At 33.6% G+C, this 19397-nt stretch overlaps 4 protein-coding genes across 5 annotated transcripts; 3 read left to right on the top strand and 1 right to left on the bottom strand.

The window, feature by feature from the left end:
* The first annotated feature begins 2144 nt into the window (after positions 1 to 2144).
* On the top strand, positions 2145 to 3139 carry BNAC07G23140D. The gene is made up of 4 exons (XM_013819647.3): positions 2145 to 2392; positions 2482 to 2573; positions 2692 to 2810; positions 2930 to 3139. Exons 1-4 carry the CDS (start codon positions 2197 to 2199, stop codon positions 2988 to 2990), a joined length of 468 nt encoding a protein of 155 aa, XP_013675101.1. The 5' UTR covers positions 2145 to 2196; the 3' UTR covers positions 2991 to 3139.
* A 2112-nt stretch (positions 3140 to 5251) lies between these two features.
* On the top strand, positions 5252 to 6551 carry LOC106381999 (50S ribosomal protein L15, chloroplastic-like). Its single transcript, XM_013821948.3, has 3 exons — positions 5252 to 5794; positions 5993 to 6144; positions 6231 to 6551. The coding sequence occupies exons 1-3, from the start codon at positions 5344 to 5346 to the stop codon at positions 6462 to 6464; spliced, it is 837 nt and encodes a 278-aa protein (XP_013677402.2). The 5' UTR covers positions 5252 to 5343; the 3' UTR covers positions 6465 to 6551.
* LOC106381997 lies at positions 6486 to 8103 on the bottom strand. Of its 2 annotated transcripts, none has more exons than XM_013821946.3 (2): positions 7860 to 8103; positions 6486 to 7664 (listed from the first exon to the last, which is right to left on the bottom strand). In XM_013821946.3, the coding sequence occupies exon 2, from the start codon at positions 7620 to 7622 to the stop codon at positions 6624 to 6626; it is 999 nt and encodes a 332-aa protein (XP_013677400.2). In that variant the 5' UTR covers positions 7623 to 7664; positions 7860 to 8103; the 3' UTR covers positions 6486 to 6623. The 2 variants fall into 2 exon arrangements, with proteins under 2 accessions (XP_013677400.2, XP_013677401.2); XM_013821947.3 differs by having other exon boundaries at positions 6486 to 7628; positions 7860 to 8094.
* A 7381-nt stretch (positions 8104 to 15484) lies between these two features.
* Positions 15485 to 17691, top strand: LOC111202555 (CLAVATA3/ESR (CLE)-related protein 27-like). The gene has a single exon (XM_048761854.1). The coding sequence runs from the start codon at positions 16982 to 16984 to the stop codon at positions 17261 to 17263; it is 282 nt and encodes a 93-aa protein (XP_048617811.1). The 5' UTR covers positions 15485 to 16981; the 3' UTR covers positions 17264 to 17691.
* The last annotated feature ends 1706 nt before the right edge of the window (positions 17692 to 19397 follow it).

The following is a 19397-nucleotide window of genomic DNA, read 5'->3' as shown; positions in this document are numbered from 1 at the left end:
CAGGACAACAAATTAATTTTCAAAAATCCTCAATTCAATTTGGACATAAGATTGAGGAATCAAGCCGTCAGGAATTGCGAGATATATTGGGAATTCAGAATTTAGGAGGAATGGGTTCTTATTTAGGTCTGCCGGAAAGTTTAGGAGGATCCAAGGTTCAAGTGTTTGGTTTTGTACAAGATCGTCTGAATAATAGGGTGAATGGTTGGACCTTTAGATTTTTCACTAAAGGGGGAAAAGAGGTGATTATTAAGTCTGTGATAACTGCGCTACCAAACCATGTGATGTCCGTGTATCGGTTACCGAAAGCTACAGTGAAGAAACTAACGAGTGCGGTAGCCCAGTTTTGGTGGAGTCCAGGAGGAAGCACACGAGGTATGCATTGGAAATCATGGGATAAATTGTGTGAACATAAGGATAATGGTGGGTTAGGGTTCAAGGATCTGAATGATTTTAATACGGCAATGCTTGGAAAGCAATTGTGGAGGCTGATCGAGAAGCCAAATTCTATTTTCTCTCGAGTTTTCAAAGGACGGTATTACAGGAATGCTTCACCCCTGGATCCGATTCGCTCATATTCCCCGTCGTATGGCTGGAGGAGTATCACCTCTGCTAGATCTCTGGTTTGTAAAGGACTAATTAAAAGGGTGGGTACAGGATCATCTATCTCAGTATGGAATGATCCTTGGATCCCATCCACTCGCCCGAGACCAGCTAACAAAAATTCTCATCACAGTTATTCGGACCTTACAGTGGATTCCCTTATTCATCAGGATTCCCGCACTTGGAATTTACAGGCACTTAGGACTTTGGTGGAGCCTAACGATGCAAAGTTGATTGAAAGTATTCCTCTGAGTAGAAATCAGATGGAAGATAGGAATGGTTGGCATTTCACTAATAATGGGAAATATTCGGTACAATCAGGGTATCAAGTAGAAAGGATCTATCCTGACAAGGAAAAACCACCAGATTGTTATGGTCCCAATGTGGATATACTCAAGGCATTTTGTTGGAAAGTGAAGTGTCCTCCAAAACTACGGCATTTTCTATGGCAGTTGGTGACAGGTTGTATAGCAGTGACAAAGAATCTAAAATCTAGAGGAATACAAGGAGATACAGTTTGTGCACGGTGTGGAGACGCAGAGGAATCAATAAATCATGTCTTCTTTGAGTGTCCTCCGGCACGGCAAGTGTGGGCACTATCTAAGATTCCATCAAATCCAAATTTTTTTCCAACTGGTTCTCTTTTTACTAATATGGATCATTTATTTTGGAGAGTTAACCCAAAAATGGAGGATCATCAGTTTGCATGGATACTATGGTATATTTGGAAGGGCCGGAATAATAAAGTTTTCAGTAATATTGATATTGAACCGAGAGAGACGCTAAACTTAGCAGAATTGGAGTCAAGACTTTGGGCTGAGGCACAAAATATCAATAATCCAAGGGTCGTACCTGAAGTACAGCTTAGATTGCCCTTAGTGACCACAGGAAGATGGTGTTTCACGGATGGGTCTTGGAAAGATAAAGATGTTTTTTCAGGACAAGGTTGGCTCAGTACCCTTCCAGGGTTTGAGGGTTTGTTAGGGGCAAGGAATGTAAGGGCAAGTTTATCACCTCTTCATGCGGAGATAGAGGCATTGACTTGGGCAATGGAATGTATGAAAAACTTAAGACAATATCAGGTCACATTTGCAACGGATTGTTCTCAACTGGTGAAGATGGTTTCAGAACCAGAGGAATGGCCAGCATTTGGAAGTTACCTGGAGGATATCAAGCTTTTGAGAAGAAGCTTCATCAACTCAGAAATTGTTCATGTTTCGAGGACGGACAATAAAATGGCGGATCGTTTGGCACGCAGTGCTCGGATACAACCGTCGTTCGTCATACACATGGATGCAGAGTTGCCACTATGGTTTACGGAGTCTATATGAGTCTGTAAATGTTCTTGCTGTCAAAAAAAAAAAAAAAAAAAGAATGAAATCATATTTATTCGGTCGCTCTATAATTCATTGTTACTGAAGTGTATTTTTCTTATAAATGAAAAGGAAAAAAGATTCTAGTTGGTGAACGAGGCCTTTCAGTTACCAGATCGTCTAATTACTTTTTAAGACTTGTTGTCTTGTTCCACGTCCAAACACATTATAAATAAACACATTGGGAAGGGATTTTAATTGTAACACAAACTTGAAGAAGATGAAGAATGTTATGGTGGTTATTGACGAAAGCAACTCAAGTTATGATGTACTCGTTTGGGTTCTTCAAAATCTTAAAGCTATTAGTGATAGCAATAAACTTCTGATCTTTGCAAAACAGCCACAAAGTTCTGTTACTCCTATCTCACTATCTTCATCAGTGGCCTTTGCTCAACTTTTCTATCCGTTTTCACCCAGTTAAGTCGTTCATCAACGATTATTCTTCCTTTAAAAAAACATATACGTTTTTTCCTTTGTCTTATATGTGTTCTTGTATGTTTTGGAGGTGGAGAATTCATAAGACTAGCTCAACAAAAGAATATGAAGATTGCTCTGGGTATACTAGAGAAAGCCAAGAAGATATGTGGAAATCATGGGGTATAATCTCTTTACCAGATCATTTAATGAAATCACTTGTGCAAAAATATTTATATTTAAGTTCAGGTCATCACAACCATTTGTTGAAAAGGTTAGTCTCATCACAATTAATCAACAGATTAAAGCAGACACATTCACTGATGTCGGAGACCCAAATGAGCCAATCCACAAGATAATTCAAGAGCGAAAGGTCAATTTACTAGTTATGAGCGATCAACAAAACCAAAGTCTCAAAAAGTAAGTAAAGATTATTAGGGATTCAATTATTTTTATTTCAAATGATTGTCTATTTAATCAAACAACTTAGTAATGTAAGAAAAAATTAAAGTAACGACCATTATTTCAAATAAATGCAGGTGTTTACACAATACATATTGCTCTCTTCTTGTCGTGGAGAAAGGAATTCGTATAAATTAGTGATTCGCTAAACTTAATGGTGGTACGAACTACTAAATCTTTATATAATTTGTATGCATGCGATTATGTAAAATATATGATTGTTATAGTTTGGGGTTATTGAACTTTTGACTGTATGTATATTATTAATAAAATATGATATTGTAATACATTTCATATGTTGTTGATGCATGGGTGCCTTGGACCTAACCTGTAAAATACAAAATCAATAATTAAATTGGTTAAAATATCTCTATATTCTGAACTGAACACAGCAAAATTAAAATTTAAAACAAATGAAATGTGTATAAGTTAAAAAAAAATACTAACTGGGAAATTAACATGGTATGAATTAATCGGTTGGGCATTGGTGATAAATAGTTATAAATTAATTATTATCCTAAATAGATGTTGTAGAATGTGTCAAATAAATACATATGTTGACATTATTATGTTTTACAAGAGGTATTAAATTGTTTAATACAGAATTCTGAGCCAAACCTCGAGCGCTAAGCTGTAAAGCTAAAAGAATTTGAGGAATTAACCAATGATAGCATTCTGTCCCAATAAACGCACGCTTAAGATGGTTAATTGGATAACCTTAGATAAGTATGCCACTAGCACCATAGATCAAAGGGATGGTGGAATGAATGATCATACAAAATGGCTAAAATGCCTAATTTATCTAAACAACTGCTTTTTGATATGGCACACTTAAGTAGGTTGAGTTTTGATTGATGTATATTATGCACCAGCAATCGTTTTTTAAAGAACAAGCAAAAACCACTTTCATAAACAAACAAATTTTAATCAAAATAGTTTGTTTTATTTTGTAGCTTATATGTTTTTTAATAGAATTTACGTATTATAGAAAACAAAGAAATTTGCTGAGATTAAAAAATCTAAGAAAAAAGAACAAATATCCAAATGAAGAATACAACTTAATTAAATCAAATGGTGAACTATAACTTGACCTTCTGGTCGACCAACCGGGATCAATGACATTCTAGGCAGTGCCGGAGCTAGGAAATTTTTTTAGGAGGGTCAATTTCGAAATTAACAATATATTATAGGGGTCATTTAGCTAAATAAGCTAAAATTATCTAGATTTTAAAGAATTATACAAGTACCTTTAAAATAAATAAATAAAATCCACCTCGGTCAATTGACCCACTTGCCAATACATTGGCTCCGCCACTGATTCTGGGTAGACTCAAATGCTCCTTACACAGTCTTTGTTGAATGGAGCATCTCCATTTGCTCATTTGATGTCGCAATCCTCCTTGGCCATATTGACCTTTCATAGCTGGCATGTTGGTTCCATGAAGAATGCCAGTCATGATCGTGTACGGTTCGTACCAGATAAGAGCGTGGTCAAATGCTTTTGTGAAGCTTCATTTTAGCGACTTCCCATAATTTTTTAAGCGGAGATATTCAGTGGTAAATCTTCTAGCCTAGAGAATGGTTTTTGTTATGGAAGATTGATGCTTGCAAGTAAAACATTATATGAAAATTGACTTTGGACGAACCGATATCTATGTGCTCATTGGTTTATTGAAGGTCTTTTATCCTTTTCTTTTTGGTCATGTTCGTTTATACTTGTCCTTAGTTGTTGATTTTTAGGTATTTGGCCATTGTATTTTCCTTTTTTTTCTTCTGTTATTGTCTTTTTTTTCTTGGGCAAATCTCCAAAATAACACATTTTTAAGTTTATATCACAAAGATAACACTCAAAAACTAAAATGACCAAAATAGCACATTTCTAAATTTATCATTTGAAAATTTTAATTTTTTTATTTTTCAAAATTTGAAATCTTATCCCCAAAACCTCACTTCTAAACTCTAAACCCTAAACTCTAAACCCTAAACTCTAAACCCTAAACTCTAAACCCTAAACCATTAACCCTAAACCCTAAAATCTAAACCCTAAACCCTAAACCCTAAACCCTAAACTCTAAACCCTAAATCCTAAACCCCACCCTTTAACTCTAAACCCTAAGTTTGTGACTTTTGATAAAACATTAAGTGCTATTTTTGTGACTTTTGACCTTGAGTGCTAGTTTGAGAACATAAACTTGATTTAGTGCTATTTTTGTCTTTTTCTCTTTTTTCAATCTATTATTAGTTTGCTTGTAACTTCAGTTGAAAATTGAAAATAGTAACAAAAGTCTTGACATTATTAAAAAAAAAAAAAGAATATAACCAATCTTGAATAGCAGCAGAATGACGAAAATGAAATTAAACTCAAAAACTCAAAATGGCCCACAAAGGCCCAATATACAATTTAGCATTGAATATCTCACGATACCATATCTATTTCATCGTCTGTCAACCTTATCTTCCCAAGCTTTTCATCTGGTGTGTGCTCTCCTCCATGGCTGTTCCACTCTCAGTCTCAACAAATCCTCTCATCTCCCGCCAATGTCACCGTCCCTACTTCCCTTTCACTTCATTTAAGGGAAATCTAAGCGTCTTAGGATCAAACCCATGTCAGATTCTTTCTCTGAAACTCCACCTCAAGCGTCAAACGGGAAAGCAACAAGCGAGACCCCTTGTTGTGTTCAACCAAACGTCGTCGTCTTCTTCTTCTCCGGAGGCAGTAGTAGGTTCAGAGAGGTTCCGCCTGGATAATCTGGGACCACAACCTGGTTCGAGGAAGAGGGCGAAGAGGAAAGGTAGAGGTATCTCTGCAGGACAGGGAGCTAGTTGTGGTTTCGGTATGAGAGGGCAGAAGTCACGGTCTGGTCCTGGAATCATGAGAGGTTTTGAAGGTGGACAAACTGCTCTTTATCGCCGTCTTCCCAAACTTAGAGGAATCGCTGGAGGTACAATTACTTGTTTTTACTTTGTTTGCAATCTTAAAAGTATCAAACTTTGTGTAGTCTAAGTGTTCGGTGAAATGTCTCACACAGAGTCTTGGTGGTGTTTTAGTTACATGTGTTGTGGCTTCGTTGTTAAGAGTATAGAGAGGTTTTGTGGTTTTATTTTAGTTTTCTGATGCAGCAATCGTGTTATTTGAATAGGTATGCGTTCAGGATTACCCAAGTACGTACCGGTGAATCTCAAAGACATCGAAACAGCTGGGTTTGAAGATGGAGATGAAGTGTCACTAGAGACACTGAAGCAGAAGGGTTTGATCAATCCTTCTGGGAGGGAAAGGAAACTCCCTCTAAAGGTTAGTGTAACTTAAGAGAAACAAAATTCAAAGATACTGCTTTTTGCTCCTTGTTAAATCTTACTTGCATTCTTCTTGAAATTTAGATTCTGGGTACTGGAGAACTAAGCGTGAAACTCACTTTCAAAGCTCGTGCCTTCTCAACATCAGCAAAAGAGAAGCTTAAAGCTTCAGGTTGTACACTCACTGTGTTGCCCGGCAGAAAGAAATGGGTGAAGCCTTCAGTTGCTAAGAACCTTGCACGTGCTGATGAGTACTTTGCCAAGAAGAGAGCTGCCGCAGCTGAAACAGCAGCTTCAGAACCAGCTACTTCTGCTTAAACATGTTCATTTGCAATGTTGTAACTAAAAATGGTAAAAATTATTATTGAACATTTTGTTTCTCAATTAAAAAAAGCTTTTTCAAAATTTTACAGAATAGGTTTTCATTATTACAACAAAGTTTCCACCATTTTCTTTGCATAAACACCAAAGAGCCAGTCAAGGTTCTTCTTCTTCATCATCATCAGCGATGAAAGCTCTTCTTCGGACACGACGTCTTGACTCTTGTTCATCAGAAGACTGATTATTCTCTTCGTCTCTAGATGATGCTCCCGTATCACCTTCGTAGCTCTCACCCCAGAGCCTTGAAGATCTTCTTCTGCTCACACCTATATGCGACCTAGCTCTAGACGTCCCTGACCAGCTACTACTCCTTGATCCACCACTCGATTCTGGTCTAAACACACGGATGAGGAAGAACACTGTAAGCCAACCACCATCATCAAAAGACAGAATCCCATCATCGTTGCTGCTGCTGCTGCTGCTTCTCTCTTCACCTCCGAAAGAAGATTGGAGTGTGCTAAGCAAATCACCCAAGTCTCTCTGCCTCTCTAGCCTCCTCCAGCTTCTCTGTCTCTCTGGATCAGCTTCCGATGGCCTTACTCCTGGATGCTGGAGCCTCGCGTGCTTTCTCAGATCAGAGTAAGTTCCACTGAACTCACAACTCTCGGAAGAACAGCTTCTATGTTTCGCGTTCATGAAGCCTCGAGCATCTTCCACAGCCACCCATTCCTTTATATGTCCACGGCATAGCGGACAAGTCAGCTTCGGTTTGACCTTTTCTTGGTCTCCCTCTGCTTCTTCTGCTCCTACTGTTACCCCAGACGCAGCCTCTCCTCTCAAATTTACATCGGTGGAAGCCGAAGCTACACCATCAGTCTCAGTCGGTGTCTGTTTAGGAGCTTTGCGGTACTGATCGAAGCAGTTTGAGTGACGGTGGCTAGTGTCACACATGTAAGGACGGCAACCTTTATCAAAGGAAGAGCAAATGAGAAGGATGCCATTGTGAGGATGTTCCATACAGACAGGACATCGAGCTTCTTCCCATTCCTTAACTTGCTTCTCACTTGGCTTCAGAGCACGACTTGACTCACAATACAAAGGCGATGATCTTAACCTTTCATGAGATACAGATCGGTCTTTCCTCTCTTTAGGCATAATACTCTAAACAAAGCACAAGTAAAAGAACTGTCTTTAAACCTGCAAACAGATCCAACTTGGAATAAAGGTTTGTTCTTTCATCGACACGTGTGAGCAGAAGCACGAAAGAAGTCTATGAAGATCCTAAAAGCTTGTTACTTCACAGAAAAGCTTCCAACTTTTTTTCTAGATCAGACATGATGAATCAACGACAATGGAACGAGAAAACGCAGAGACGGAGAGGATGGGACTTACCAGAAGAGTCTAGAGGTTGGCGGCGATGGTCAAATCGATATATAAATCGAACGAAACCCTAAATCGGGCTTCTTCCCATAGAGAGAGAGCCAACGAGGTGAGACGTTGAAGATGAGGCGAGGCGGCTTACTTTACTTTACTTTTTTCTTTCTTTCTCGATATATAATTTATATTTAATTATTAATTTATAATGTTGGAGAAAATTAAAAATTTAAAGTGATTGAGAAGACAACAAGATTGGCAATTTGTTCATTGATTCTTGAACAGCCACAGACATTACAACGTTACAAAGTTTCCTGTCCACGTTCATGCTTTCTTTCTAACTATTTAATACCTTTTCCAAAAATTTGAAAATTATATGTTTCTTGGATTTTTTTTCTTCTACATGTAAACCGAAAATTGACTATTTTATTTGACTTTCAAATTTTAACAAGCATGCTATAATTATTTCAAATTTTATATAACGATTTCTATTTGTAACTATTTATTTCCAAGAATGTATCTATTACCTTATACTACCTTGTCAACTCTTTTTACTGTTAATATATTAACTTTGTCGAAAAGAAAAAATATTTATTTCCAAGACATGAAATGCTTTACCGGGCCTAACCCAAAACATGAAGCATAAAAGCCCAAATAACATTAATTCTGAATTGCTCTTCATTTAATTAGTTACCAAACTTTAATTCCTAGTAATTCTGTTGGTAATGATATCCCCTATATATTAATTCTGTAGTATTACGACATATTTTCGTAGCCACGTGTCATCACGAGGATGATTCTTAGAATTCTTAGAAAAATAAATTGGTTCATATAAACATATGCTATTATTTATATTAAACTAACTATCAAATTAATTAATAGTGTACAAAATAATATTTTTCTTTCCTTAAATAAAAGTTACGGAATTACCTAATATGATTAACATATATATGACAATTAATGATTATGAATAATACATATTTGATATCAATTTTTGTATAGTCTCTCTTTTTTGTTTGATTTTATATTATTAAAAGAAATTAAACAATCACATTAAAAATATAATTAAAAATTATATTTTTTTCTTATATGTTATATTTTGAATTTTTAAAAATGACTATAAATGACTAAAACTGGTAAAAGTCTCATACTGAAATTTTTGTGATCAATATTTTAACTTTTTTTTGTTCAAGCAAAATACAAATGATAATATAACGTAGGGTGGGCGTTTGGATATCCGTTACCCGTTCGGATTCGTATCGGGTATTTCAGTATAAAGGTATAGAACCCGTTCGGATATTTCTACACTTCGGGTCGGGTTCGAGTATTTTATGTTCGGGTTCAAATATTTTGGATCGGATTCAGATATTTAAATTTTGAAGAAAAAATAAATAAATTATTCATTTTTTATTTTTTATATTTAAAATATACTTTTAACTTAAATGGATTTCAAATTTTTAAAAGATTAAACTATTAATAGGTTTGGAGATAAAACTTTTAAAAAGAAATACACTAATTTAGTTGTGGTTTTGAAATTTTAGATGAACTTTTGTTAATGCAAGAAACAAGAGGTTGATATATATTTTAAGTGAGTAGCAAATGATTTTGTCCATAATTATATGTATATTATCTAATTTTGAGCAATGTGCATCATTAATATAATTATTTTGAATAAAATGAGAGAAGTAAGCTAGAAATATAGGGTTAATTATTTTTATGTTTGCATCGGTTCAGATTTTTATATCGGATTCAGATACGGGTTCGGGTATCGAATAAAATGTCAGCCCTAATAAATTGTATGAATATGAAGTCTTATTAATAGATATTCATATTATATTAATATCATTTGAAATAAATTACATAATATATAAAAATATAAAAATATGTTAATTTCAAAATTTGCAGTGAAAAAGATATTGAGATCTTAATATATTAATTTTGAAATTTGTGTTGAAAAATCTTACATTAAAAGTTTTTTAATTAACGGTTTAAATTTTTGCTACAGTAAATATACAAATGTTAAAAAATTATATTAGTAGGAAGTATGGATAATAAATATTTATGTTAAAATATACTATATATCTATGTTAATGTCACTAAAGTCTAACTTATACCACTAAATAAAATGATTGTTTGGATTTATTTATCAAAAACACAAAAGGTATTGGTTTTGATTTATTTGTTTACTCTTATGTATATACTTTTATGTATACAAATTATTTTTTAAATATGTAGTTTTTAATATCTTATATGATTCTGACAATCCCAGAAACACACTTCTTCAAATCGAAGTGATTTTTAATATGGGAAACATTATATATATTATTTCATTCAAATTAAATAATTTAGTCTTGATTTTGATTCCTAAATAACTTTTAATGAAATATCATGACAAAATTTTAATCACCTTCTTTTGAGTTTATTCGAAAAATGAGAGATTTGATCATTCGTCTAATATTTTTTTTCTATCTAATACTCTATCTAACTATTATAATTTTAAAAATGAGAGATTTGTACTATTTATTATAAGTTTTCGGATTTTTCGTTTAATAAATCAAACAATTATTAGTTTATACATAGTTTACATTTACTAGATTTATAAAGTATTCTATATGTTTTTATCTGTATACTCTTAAATAACTAAACCTTAAAAGAGTAGGCTAATAAAATATGTAATTTGTTTTTTTGTTGTAGAATTAGATGATCTTAGGACCGAACTGATGAATATATACTAGAAAGACATTTATATTCCGAGTCTGCACTTATATTTTATAACAACTTGATATATTAGATTTGAACACTAAACTGTTAAAAGAGTTTGTCGATGATTTTCTTCAAATTTTTTATTCTTATATATGTATCTGGAGTGGAACTAATTTTTACAAATATCCATTTTTTTTAATTGACATTTATGTAATTCTCCGAATTCATAGAATAAGTAAAAAAATAAATTAATCTCATATCAATGAAACATAAACGAGAACGAAAACACTATTTTATAGAGGTAGAAAATGAAATCACTCATGGAGAGTCAACAGTAAACAAATCAAGAGCAGAAAACATAATTCTCTTTCGTCGTCATTATACAATCGATGTTGCCTATTTGGTAAAGATACTTGAAATCGAAAAAATCTGGTAAAGTTCTCACGGCTCGAATCGTTTCTCGAAAATACATCGAACCACTTTCATATTCCTAGTTAAGGCTAAAACTTTGTTAGTCTTATTTCTTTTTTTTTTGTTTGCCAAAAATCCTAATCATATTACTTCGCGCGGAATATTTACTGCTAAAATCATATCTAAAACTTTGTTAGTCTTATTTCTAAATAATGATTATTAACTGCTAAATTTTGTAAGTATATACCATGAGTGAGTGTGGTTGAGATTTCTAGCTTTTTATCTTCATTTTTTTCGTGGCTGGAAAGAACTATCAACAATCCAGTATTCAGCATAACATATTGAGCTTACAACCCCGATGTTTTTTACAACTCCGATGTTGCCACTGGTTATGGAGTTGGATCAATCCTCTCAAGTGAATCGTTGCTTTTGAGTGTCACCATGTGTTTTGGAAAATCTCTTATCTCCTGGAAGCGACTGATATTGGTCTACAATCTCTTTAATCTCCTCTTGGTGAGAGTCACACTCTTGAAGTTTTCTTGAAGATTATACACTTTGAAACTTTTTTTTCCATAAACGAAAGGGCCAAAACGAAACAGTTTTAGATTGATTTGAAAATGTTCATATATAGGCTCTCCTCCTTGGAGTTACGAATCGAAGTTACTGGCAATTTGGCAGGATTACACTCCTTATAGAAGAGGCTTGTCTCACTGCCGGCGAGAGAAAGAAACCGTACCATACAAAATACCTGAAATTAAGTTAATTGTACATTTTCGTCTTAAGCATGAGAGATTATTTGAAATATACTAAGTTGGATATCACTTTTCAAAGATATACTTAATCAAAAATACCTAACATTTAGATATAGGGTTTAGTGATTATTGAATAAGAGCTTTTTGTATGTTTTCCCTAAGGAAATCATTTTTTTTGTTGAAGTACAAAATAAAACATGATCATTTATTTTCAATCAAGTTAATTAAGCATGTTATTAATGTGTTAGACAAAAAATATATTTCTCTTAGTTCAAGCTGTCCAGAAGGGAATACATAGTCTTAGCTCTTGCTCATTTTTACAATTTGAACGTTTTTTTACATACCTTTCCACTTCAACTTAGTTGGAGCTAAAATCAGTTTCTTTAACTTGAGGGGGCCTCCACATTCAAAATCAAATTGGTCTTCTGTTCTTTTTTATTCTTAGCTGGCATATACTTACCATCTCTAATTTTTTTAATCAATGTCGTTTTATTTAAGTTTTGTCAAGAATTTTCATTTTGTGACCTTTTCTTATTAAAAATGGGAATTTAATGAAACAAACCCTCAACTATAAGTCCATCCATATTTAAACCCTCAACTGTGTTTATAGTTAAATAATGAATTTTTAATGTTAAAATCCTCCAACTAAGTTTATCTTGGGTAAAACCCCCCAAACTAAGTATTTAATAAAAAAACTCTCAAACTAACGTTATTTAATGAATTAAACCCTAGAAGGTCATAATTACCATTACTGCCAGTAAATCTTTAATTTAGGAGTTTCTACATTAAGTAAATATAGTTGAGGGGTTTTACCATTAAAATTTAAAAAACAAAAAAAATCAAAATTTTATAATATTATTTAAAAATTAGTAACTTTTTTTTTACAACATAAGCGAGAACTAAGTAACTGGACCGCGCGATTCGGAAAACCAAACCGAAAGTATTGAATCTACCTATAACATAGCTGAAGGAGAACTTCTCGCACCACTTCCAAGCTTGTCCGCCATAGTATTTTGTGCTCTTGGAATATGTCTGATCCGGAAGTTAGGGAAGAAAGTCTTATTGCGTACAAATTCTTTATATAATTTTTGTTATATTTTCTCGGTTTTTACATTTTTAATTTATACATATATAATGTAGATGTTAAAAACACATCAAACTCATATATTTACAAAAAAAATTAAAAATGCTAATTTTAAAAATTTAAGTTACTAATTTTTAGATAATATTATAAAATTTTGATTTTTTTTATTTTTAAAGGTAAAACCCCTCAACTATGTTTACTTAATGTAGAACCCCTAAACTAAAGATTTAACGGTAGTATTGGTAATTATGACCTGTTAGGGTTTTCTTCATTAAATAAATTTAGATTGGGAGCTTTTACGTTAAATACTTAGTTTGGGAGTTTTTACCCAAAACAAACATAGTTGAGGGGTTTTAACGTTAAAAGTCCTTAAATAATTCCTCAACTAAAATCTGTTACTAAACTTGACCCTCCATCGCTAAAAACGTTAAAACCCTAACAGTTTCCTTCTTTACACCATTTAAATGAAAGAAAAATAACTGGACGTATCTATTTAGTATAGAAACAGCAAGATTTTCATCAAAAACTACACACAGTTAGATTGCCATTAAGCACAATAACAAACATGGTTTTTGATTTAAAAAAATGATATCACAAACCCTAAAATCTTTAAAAGTTGAACGATAAGTGAGATAGAGGTTTCAAAATAAGTGGGGGTGGGGTGATATAGACAGAGACTGTTAGCGCAATTCAAAATCTAAGGTTGTGCATTTTTATATGTTTGATATGTTTGGGTAAAACAATGTTACTGTTTTTGCCAATACGATATGATGCTCTGTTTTTTCTGTTATATATGATGCTCTGTTTTGCTGGTCTTGGTCCAGTGATAGGTGTTTGTGAAATCAAAACAACAAAATATTAAAAAAATATTGTAACGTGTTGGCGATCTATTTTTCTTGGATGTAAGTTAGATTTTCTGGGTTTAAAATGAATTCACTCAAAAAGCCTTGATAGCAATCACGCAGGTCAAACTGTTTTTGAAAAAATCTTGTTATTATTTCGAAGAATCTTGAAAAAAGTTGTTTTGTCACACAGAAAATAATCATTTCTTATATTTTGACGGAATCCATTGAGGGATCAAACGTTTTCAACGATGGAAGGTCAAATTTAGTAACATATTTTAGTTGAAGAATTATTTAAATATAAACATAGTTGAGGGTTTAAGAGCATGATTAACCATGGAACCCCATTAGGAGTTCTTAATGAGTATTTTAATAATAAATGCAGATTAAAAACTTTTTTTAAGAAACATTTAGTTTAATTGCTCCAATGGTAGGTTCTTAAATTAAGGGTTCTTAAGAATTTTTTTTTTTTATTAAACATAAATATTTTATGATCACCAAGACAATAGTTTGCTAGTATGCTCACATTCACTTGTCCCATGCAAATAGCCTATTCTTGTCCTACGCATTCCCGTTTTACAAGTCGATTACTTTAACTTCTACAGTTTCAAAGAGATGAAACTTGTTGAGTTACAGAAGAAGCAGAGGCTTTACCTCGGGTTTGGAAGCAAGAATCTCCTCAAATTGTTTCAAGAGTGCTGGTGGGGACAACCGATCAATCTCAGCTCCTAGTATAGCAATTGACACCTTCCCACCTGCACCAAACTATTAGGCGAGGCATGAGACTCATGTAACCATGTTTATGCGAGGAATACAAGATGAAAATATCTATGTTATCAAAGTACCAATAATCGCTTACCCTTGATATCATCGACCGTAACAAAAGAAGGATGAAGCAGAACAACTGCTTGAACAAGCTCTTGCTTAGACAATTCCACCACCACTTTTGCTGGAGATCCATTAAGAGAGATAAGGAACATGCATTAGTCACTTCCAAATGTTAGTAGTGAAAGATAAGAGAGTGTCACATATTTCGAATACCCTTTTTCACAAATCAAGCTAAATGAGTAAACTTTACCAAATCAGGATCATTGATTTGGAAAGCAGTGTTGATCTCGGAGTCAATCACGCGGAGAAGCGATTGCTCGGAGCTCATCCGATCAATAGCCGTCGAGTAAAGGGCAAAAGGACTAAACGGAGATGGGTTGCGAGCTAGAGACGGACGACAACGGAGGAGATGGATCGGACTCGAACCATCCGATTACCATACACGGAAGCTAACCTAGAAGCTGACCTGCGCACGCACCAAATGAAAGCCATGGCACCGGAACAGTTACGCCGACGTTCCCATTCCTCTTGTTGGAGTGGTGAATCGAGGAGAGATCGACTAAGGAAGAGATGGAATGAGACTCAATCGTCGAACTCATCCTTCGGGAGAAAGAAAGAGAAAACCAAACTCTTCTTCTTCTAACACGTGTGCCCAAGATCCGCTTCTTCCTCCCCTTAATTAAGAATCAACTCTTAAGGTATTTTCTATTTTTCATTTATTTTAATTATAATTAAATGCTAAGAACCTCCTTAAGAACTACGGTTAATCTTGGTCTAAATATGGATGAGAATATAGTTGAGGGTTTGTTTCGTTAAATTCCCATTAAAAAGATATGTTTACATTGTCATACATCTCGTCTAGATAAAAAATAAAATAAAAGGATGAATGTTCTCTCTAATTTATTGTCTCCTCGTCGTCTGCTCAGCGCTCACAAACCTAACTGATCTGGTTTAACTCTTGGTATGACGGTTTATGCTTAACCGCAATTAAAACCAGGTTATATTATATGTTATGTGATTTTTTTCATTCTTCATGCGTATATATTAACAACAAATTTCTCACTCACGTGTTGCATATCAAGAATCGTATTCTTTATCCATTTTGTATTAGTTTGCATTAAATATGTTTACTTACATAATTAAAATACTTGGAGTCACATAATGATGATGTGATCTTCTGTTTCTGACAGAAATGGAAGAAGGAGAAGAAGGCAAGAAGAAGAGACCAAAGTAAAGGAAGAGTAAAGAGGAAAACGAACAAACACAAAGCGGCAAAGTTCAGTTAATAAGACGACACCATTTTCTCAAACTCATCTCAAATATCCAAACGAACATTTTGCGTCGTATTGTATGGACATACCAAACGTATTCACTATTTCCTTATGTGACACTATCTTACATTATATAATATATAGTTTTCTTCTGTATTATTTTAATTTTTTGATTATACGTAATACACTGCATAACCAGCAAAAATATTATGTGGCAATTCCTTTCACGGAAGGTATTTAGAATATATTTTTTAAACATTATTCTCTCTGTCCGTTACCTGTATAATGTTATAGTCTTGCTGCAAGTCAAAAATTGTGACACAGCTTTTTACTTTTTAGTTTTTACATATCCACATTTATTACAGTTCAGCTCGTGACTATATGTATGCACCGGATTGTTATATCAGTCGTTCGAAAATGAACCTCTAAGAACTCCAAAACGACAACATTTTGAAATTTATACCAAAAATGGACATGTGTTAGATGAACTATTTTTCATACCCGGATCTCGCAGTCTAGTGGTACTATCTCTTTGGGGAGGGGAGGTCGGCTGTTCGACTCGCGGAGAGGGGGAGGCGTGTCCAGGATCCGTAAAAAGGTACAGACAAAGGCTGGCGCCGGACCTAGGTAGTGGGCCGCAAGGTCAACACCTGGTTAAACAAAAAAAAAAAAAATTCATGGGATTTCTCAAATCAATTCTCATTATTTTTCTTCAAAATTAAATTCTACTAATTGTTTTGACTAAGAAAAAGTTACTTTTCATTTGTTGTTTCTCTGGTTTCTAATAAGAGGCTCTTTGAGATACTCCAATAAATGCTCTTATTTTTCGACAATATAAATGCTCTTATATCATATGTTAAGAATCTAATCTAATAATATATGAAAACTATTTTATATAATTCAAGCATATGCTCGTACGTGAGATATATACACATTACACACCAAATCATAGTACTATACAACTATTTATATATAAATAGATATATGACATACGTACTGGTAATAAATCTATGAATTTTTTTAAAGAAATTTACAGATCTTGTCTTGTATTTATATATACCCATTCACGTGGGCCATTCGAAATTTGCATGAAAGCCACTCCTCTTCTCACAAAAACAAAAACTTTAATCTCGTTCTTTCTTTCTCCTCTCTCTCTCTCTCACAGTTTCAGAAACAGTTACAGTAGATAGATCAATGATTAGGATTTAATCAAGAAGACAAGCTTTATATTAGAGTTTAGGTTTGGGATATGACTCATGCTCGAGAATGGAGAAGATCCACTCTATTAATGTTTATCTTCCTTTCTTCACTACTCTATCTCATTTCCGTAAATTCCCGGACAGCGGCAATTCGGGTATGTCCAGAAACGCTGGCGACGACTACCACTCCTGCTCCGGCTAATGACCAAGAAGTTCCAGTGAAGAAATACTTCAGCTCCGGGAAATTTGCTCCGGTGGATTCTTCATTCGGAAAAGTATTTAGTGACAGTAAAAGAACGGTACCAAGTGGTCCAGATCCTCTCCATAACTAGTAGAAGCAGTTTCTTGATGTTTTCATTTATATTTTATTTTATTTTCTTGTTCTTCTTATGTAATCGATCAATCCACAGGTGTATTTTACCCAAAATACTCACGTTTTCCTCTTTTATGAAAGGGAAAAACGAAGGTATTTTGGTGGTTTAAATCGCTGATCTATATATAAACATTTCAAATAAATATTTACCATGTCAATGTTGTAGTTTCATTAGAAATGTGTATTAATTATGTGTTTTCAAGTTTGATTATGCATATCAGAAGTGAAAGAAGATATAACCCCTAATATTTTTTGTTTATACTGACAGGTCCTGATTTTAAAATGAAAGCTCTTATCGTCTTCTTCTTGGTAATCGTCATCTCTGATGACACATACATTTGCAGCGAATCAAATTAGTATAAAGAATCATTGACTGACTAAAAGTGTTAATCTATTTTCCAATAATTATACACCCATAGCTATGTAGGATATATAGAGAAAGAGATATGATACTTTTGGTATATAACAGAATGTTTTTATAATTTATTACGTTTTTTTATATATTCTTACATTTTTTCAATTTTACCGAACCGGGAGATTATATATAGTAATATAGTGATCACACTCTAAGCTGAATGTTTTTCAATTGCATGGCATAGGAAAAAAAAAACGTCAAGAGATAGTATTTTCCACTTGTTTGTAACAAAAAAACACGTGAAATTTATGAACGTTTATCGAAAAGGGAAATTTGGAAAGCAGAATGCAGTTTTGTGCATCCCATCCTCAGATGTTTAATAGCCGTTAGATTAGTTGACTTGTTAGCTGATAGTGTGCTGTTGACTGTTTGTATTTAAATTATATAACTGGTAAAGGCTGTTTGCTTTTACGACTGGCCAAGCCAAAAAGCTCTCCCCTTTTCCCCAACCTAGCTAGCCACTACCCACTAGTCAAATTTGTTTAAAATTATTAACAATTCAAGTCATAGACAGTAGAGATGGCTGTATTTTTGTGTGCAAAAGACAGTATGTTTGTATTAGGTCAAGTTTTATCAAGACAATCACGCTCGAACCTTTCAGACAAACTTGTTTGAAATATATGTTAAGTAATCTGTATATGTTGTATACTTCATAACATAACGCATAGATGTTTCACTGAAGAAAATCGACAGCATTAATGTAGAAACCTATCCTAATTACTAGAGTTAGTATATCATAAACTATTTAAAATATAGTAGTTTTGTAATTTAGAAATATAATGTCGTTTCTCAATCTCCGTATTAAGTACCAGTAAACTTTTAAGTAATGGGAACTAAAAGATGTTCAACAAACCATATAAAATTTCTTACGGTTAACTTGTAATTTCTAATTAGTGAACGGAAACCCAAACTTTAACTTGTGAAATAATCATGCCACACTAAGTGTTCGATTCATAAAATATCAAATCACTTTCATCGCATCCATATTCTTAGCCATTAGTTACGGACATGTTAAATTGTGACTAACTGAGGTACTATTATTATTAAGTTAAAAAGGTTTATTTACCATTGGGATTCGCGGACGAGATGCAAAGTTAAGTGACATGAGAGGTCTGAGATTGTTTTTACAGTCACGATATGATAAAAATAAAAGAAATGGTATGGACGGTAGTGTTTGGAATTATTCCTTTGCAATATATCTATTCCATTGTACCAATTCTTAATAGAATCAAATGGAGACAACTTGTAATCGATTGCAATGACCAAATTAAAACCTGCATGGAAAATGTAAAAACTGAAATCCACGTGACCTGTTGAACACTTACGCAAGGAGAACTCTTACATACCAGTATAATAGTACTCCCAGTTAAGTCGAAATCCACGAGTAACCATGTTTATGCAATAAAATTTTAATGCATGTTTTTATATTCATGTAGACCCTAGGCATCGTGTGAATAAAGTGATAAACAGCCGTGCTTAAATTATCCACAATTAAAGTTCAGAAAATATAATATTGTGACGACGACATACTATATATGAATCTACAAAACACAATAGTCCAATAGAGTGTATATTTAAATTTTTATTTCATGAAAAGGATAGTTAATTTTGTTTTATTGGTTAAACATTTTTATTTCTGGAAACTCTTCGTACAAAAAAATTATATAAAGGGTTTTGA

This window comes from Brassica napus, chromosome C7 (assembly GCF_020379485.1).
Source record: "Brassica napus cultivar Da-Ae chromosome C7, Da-Ae, whole genome shotgun sequence".
Lineage (NCBI taxonomy): Eukaryota > Viridiplantae > Streptophyta > Magnoliopsida > Brassicales > Brassicaceae > Brassica > Brassica napus.
This window is presented reverse-complemented; position numbering and strand designations above follow the sequence as displayed.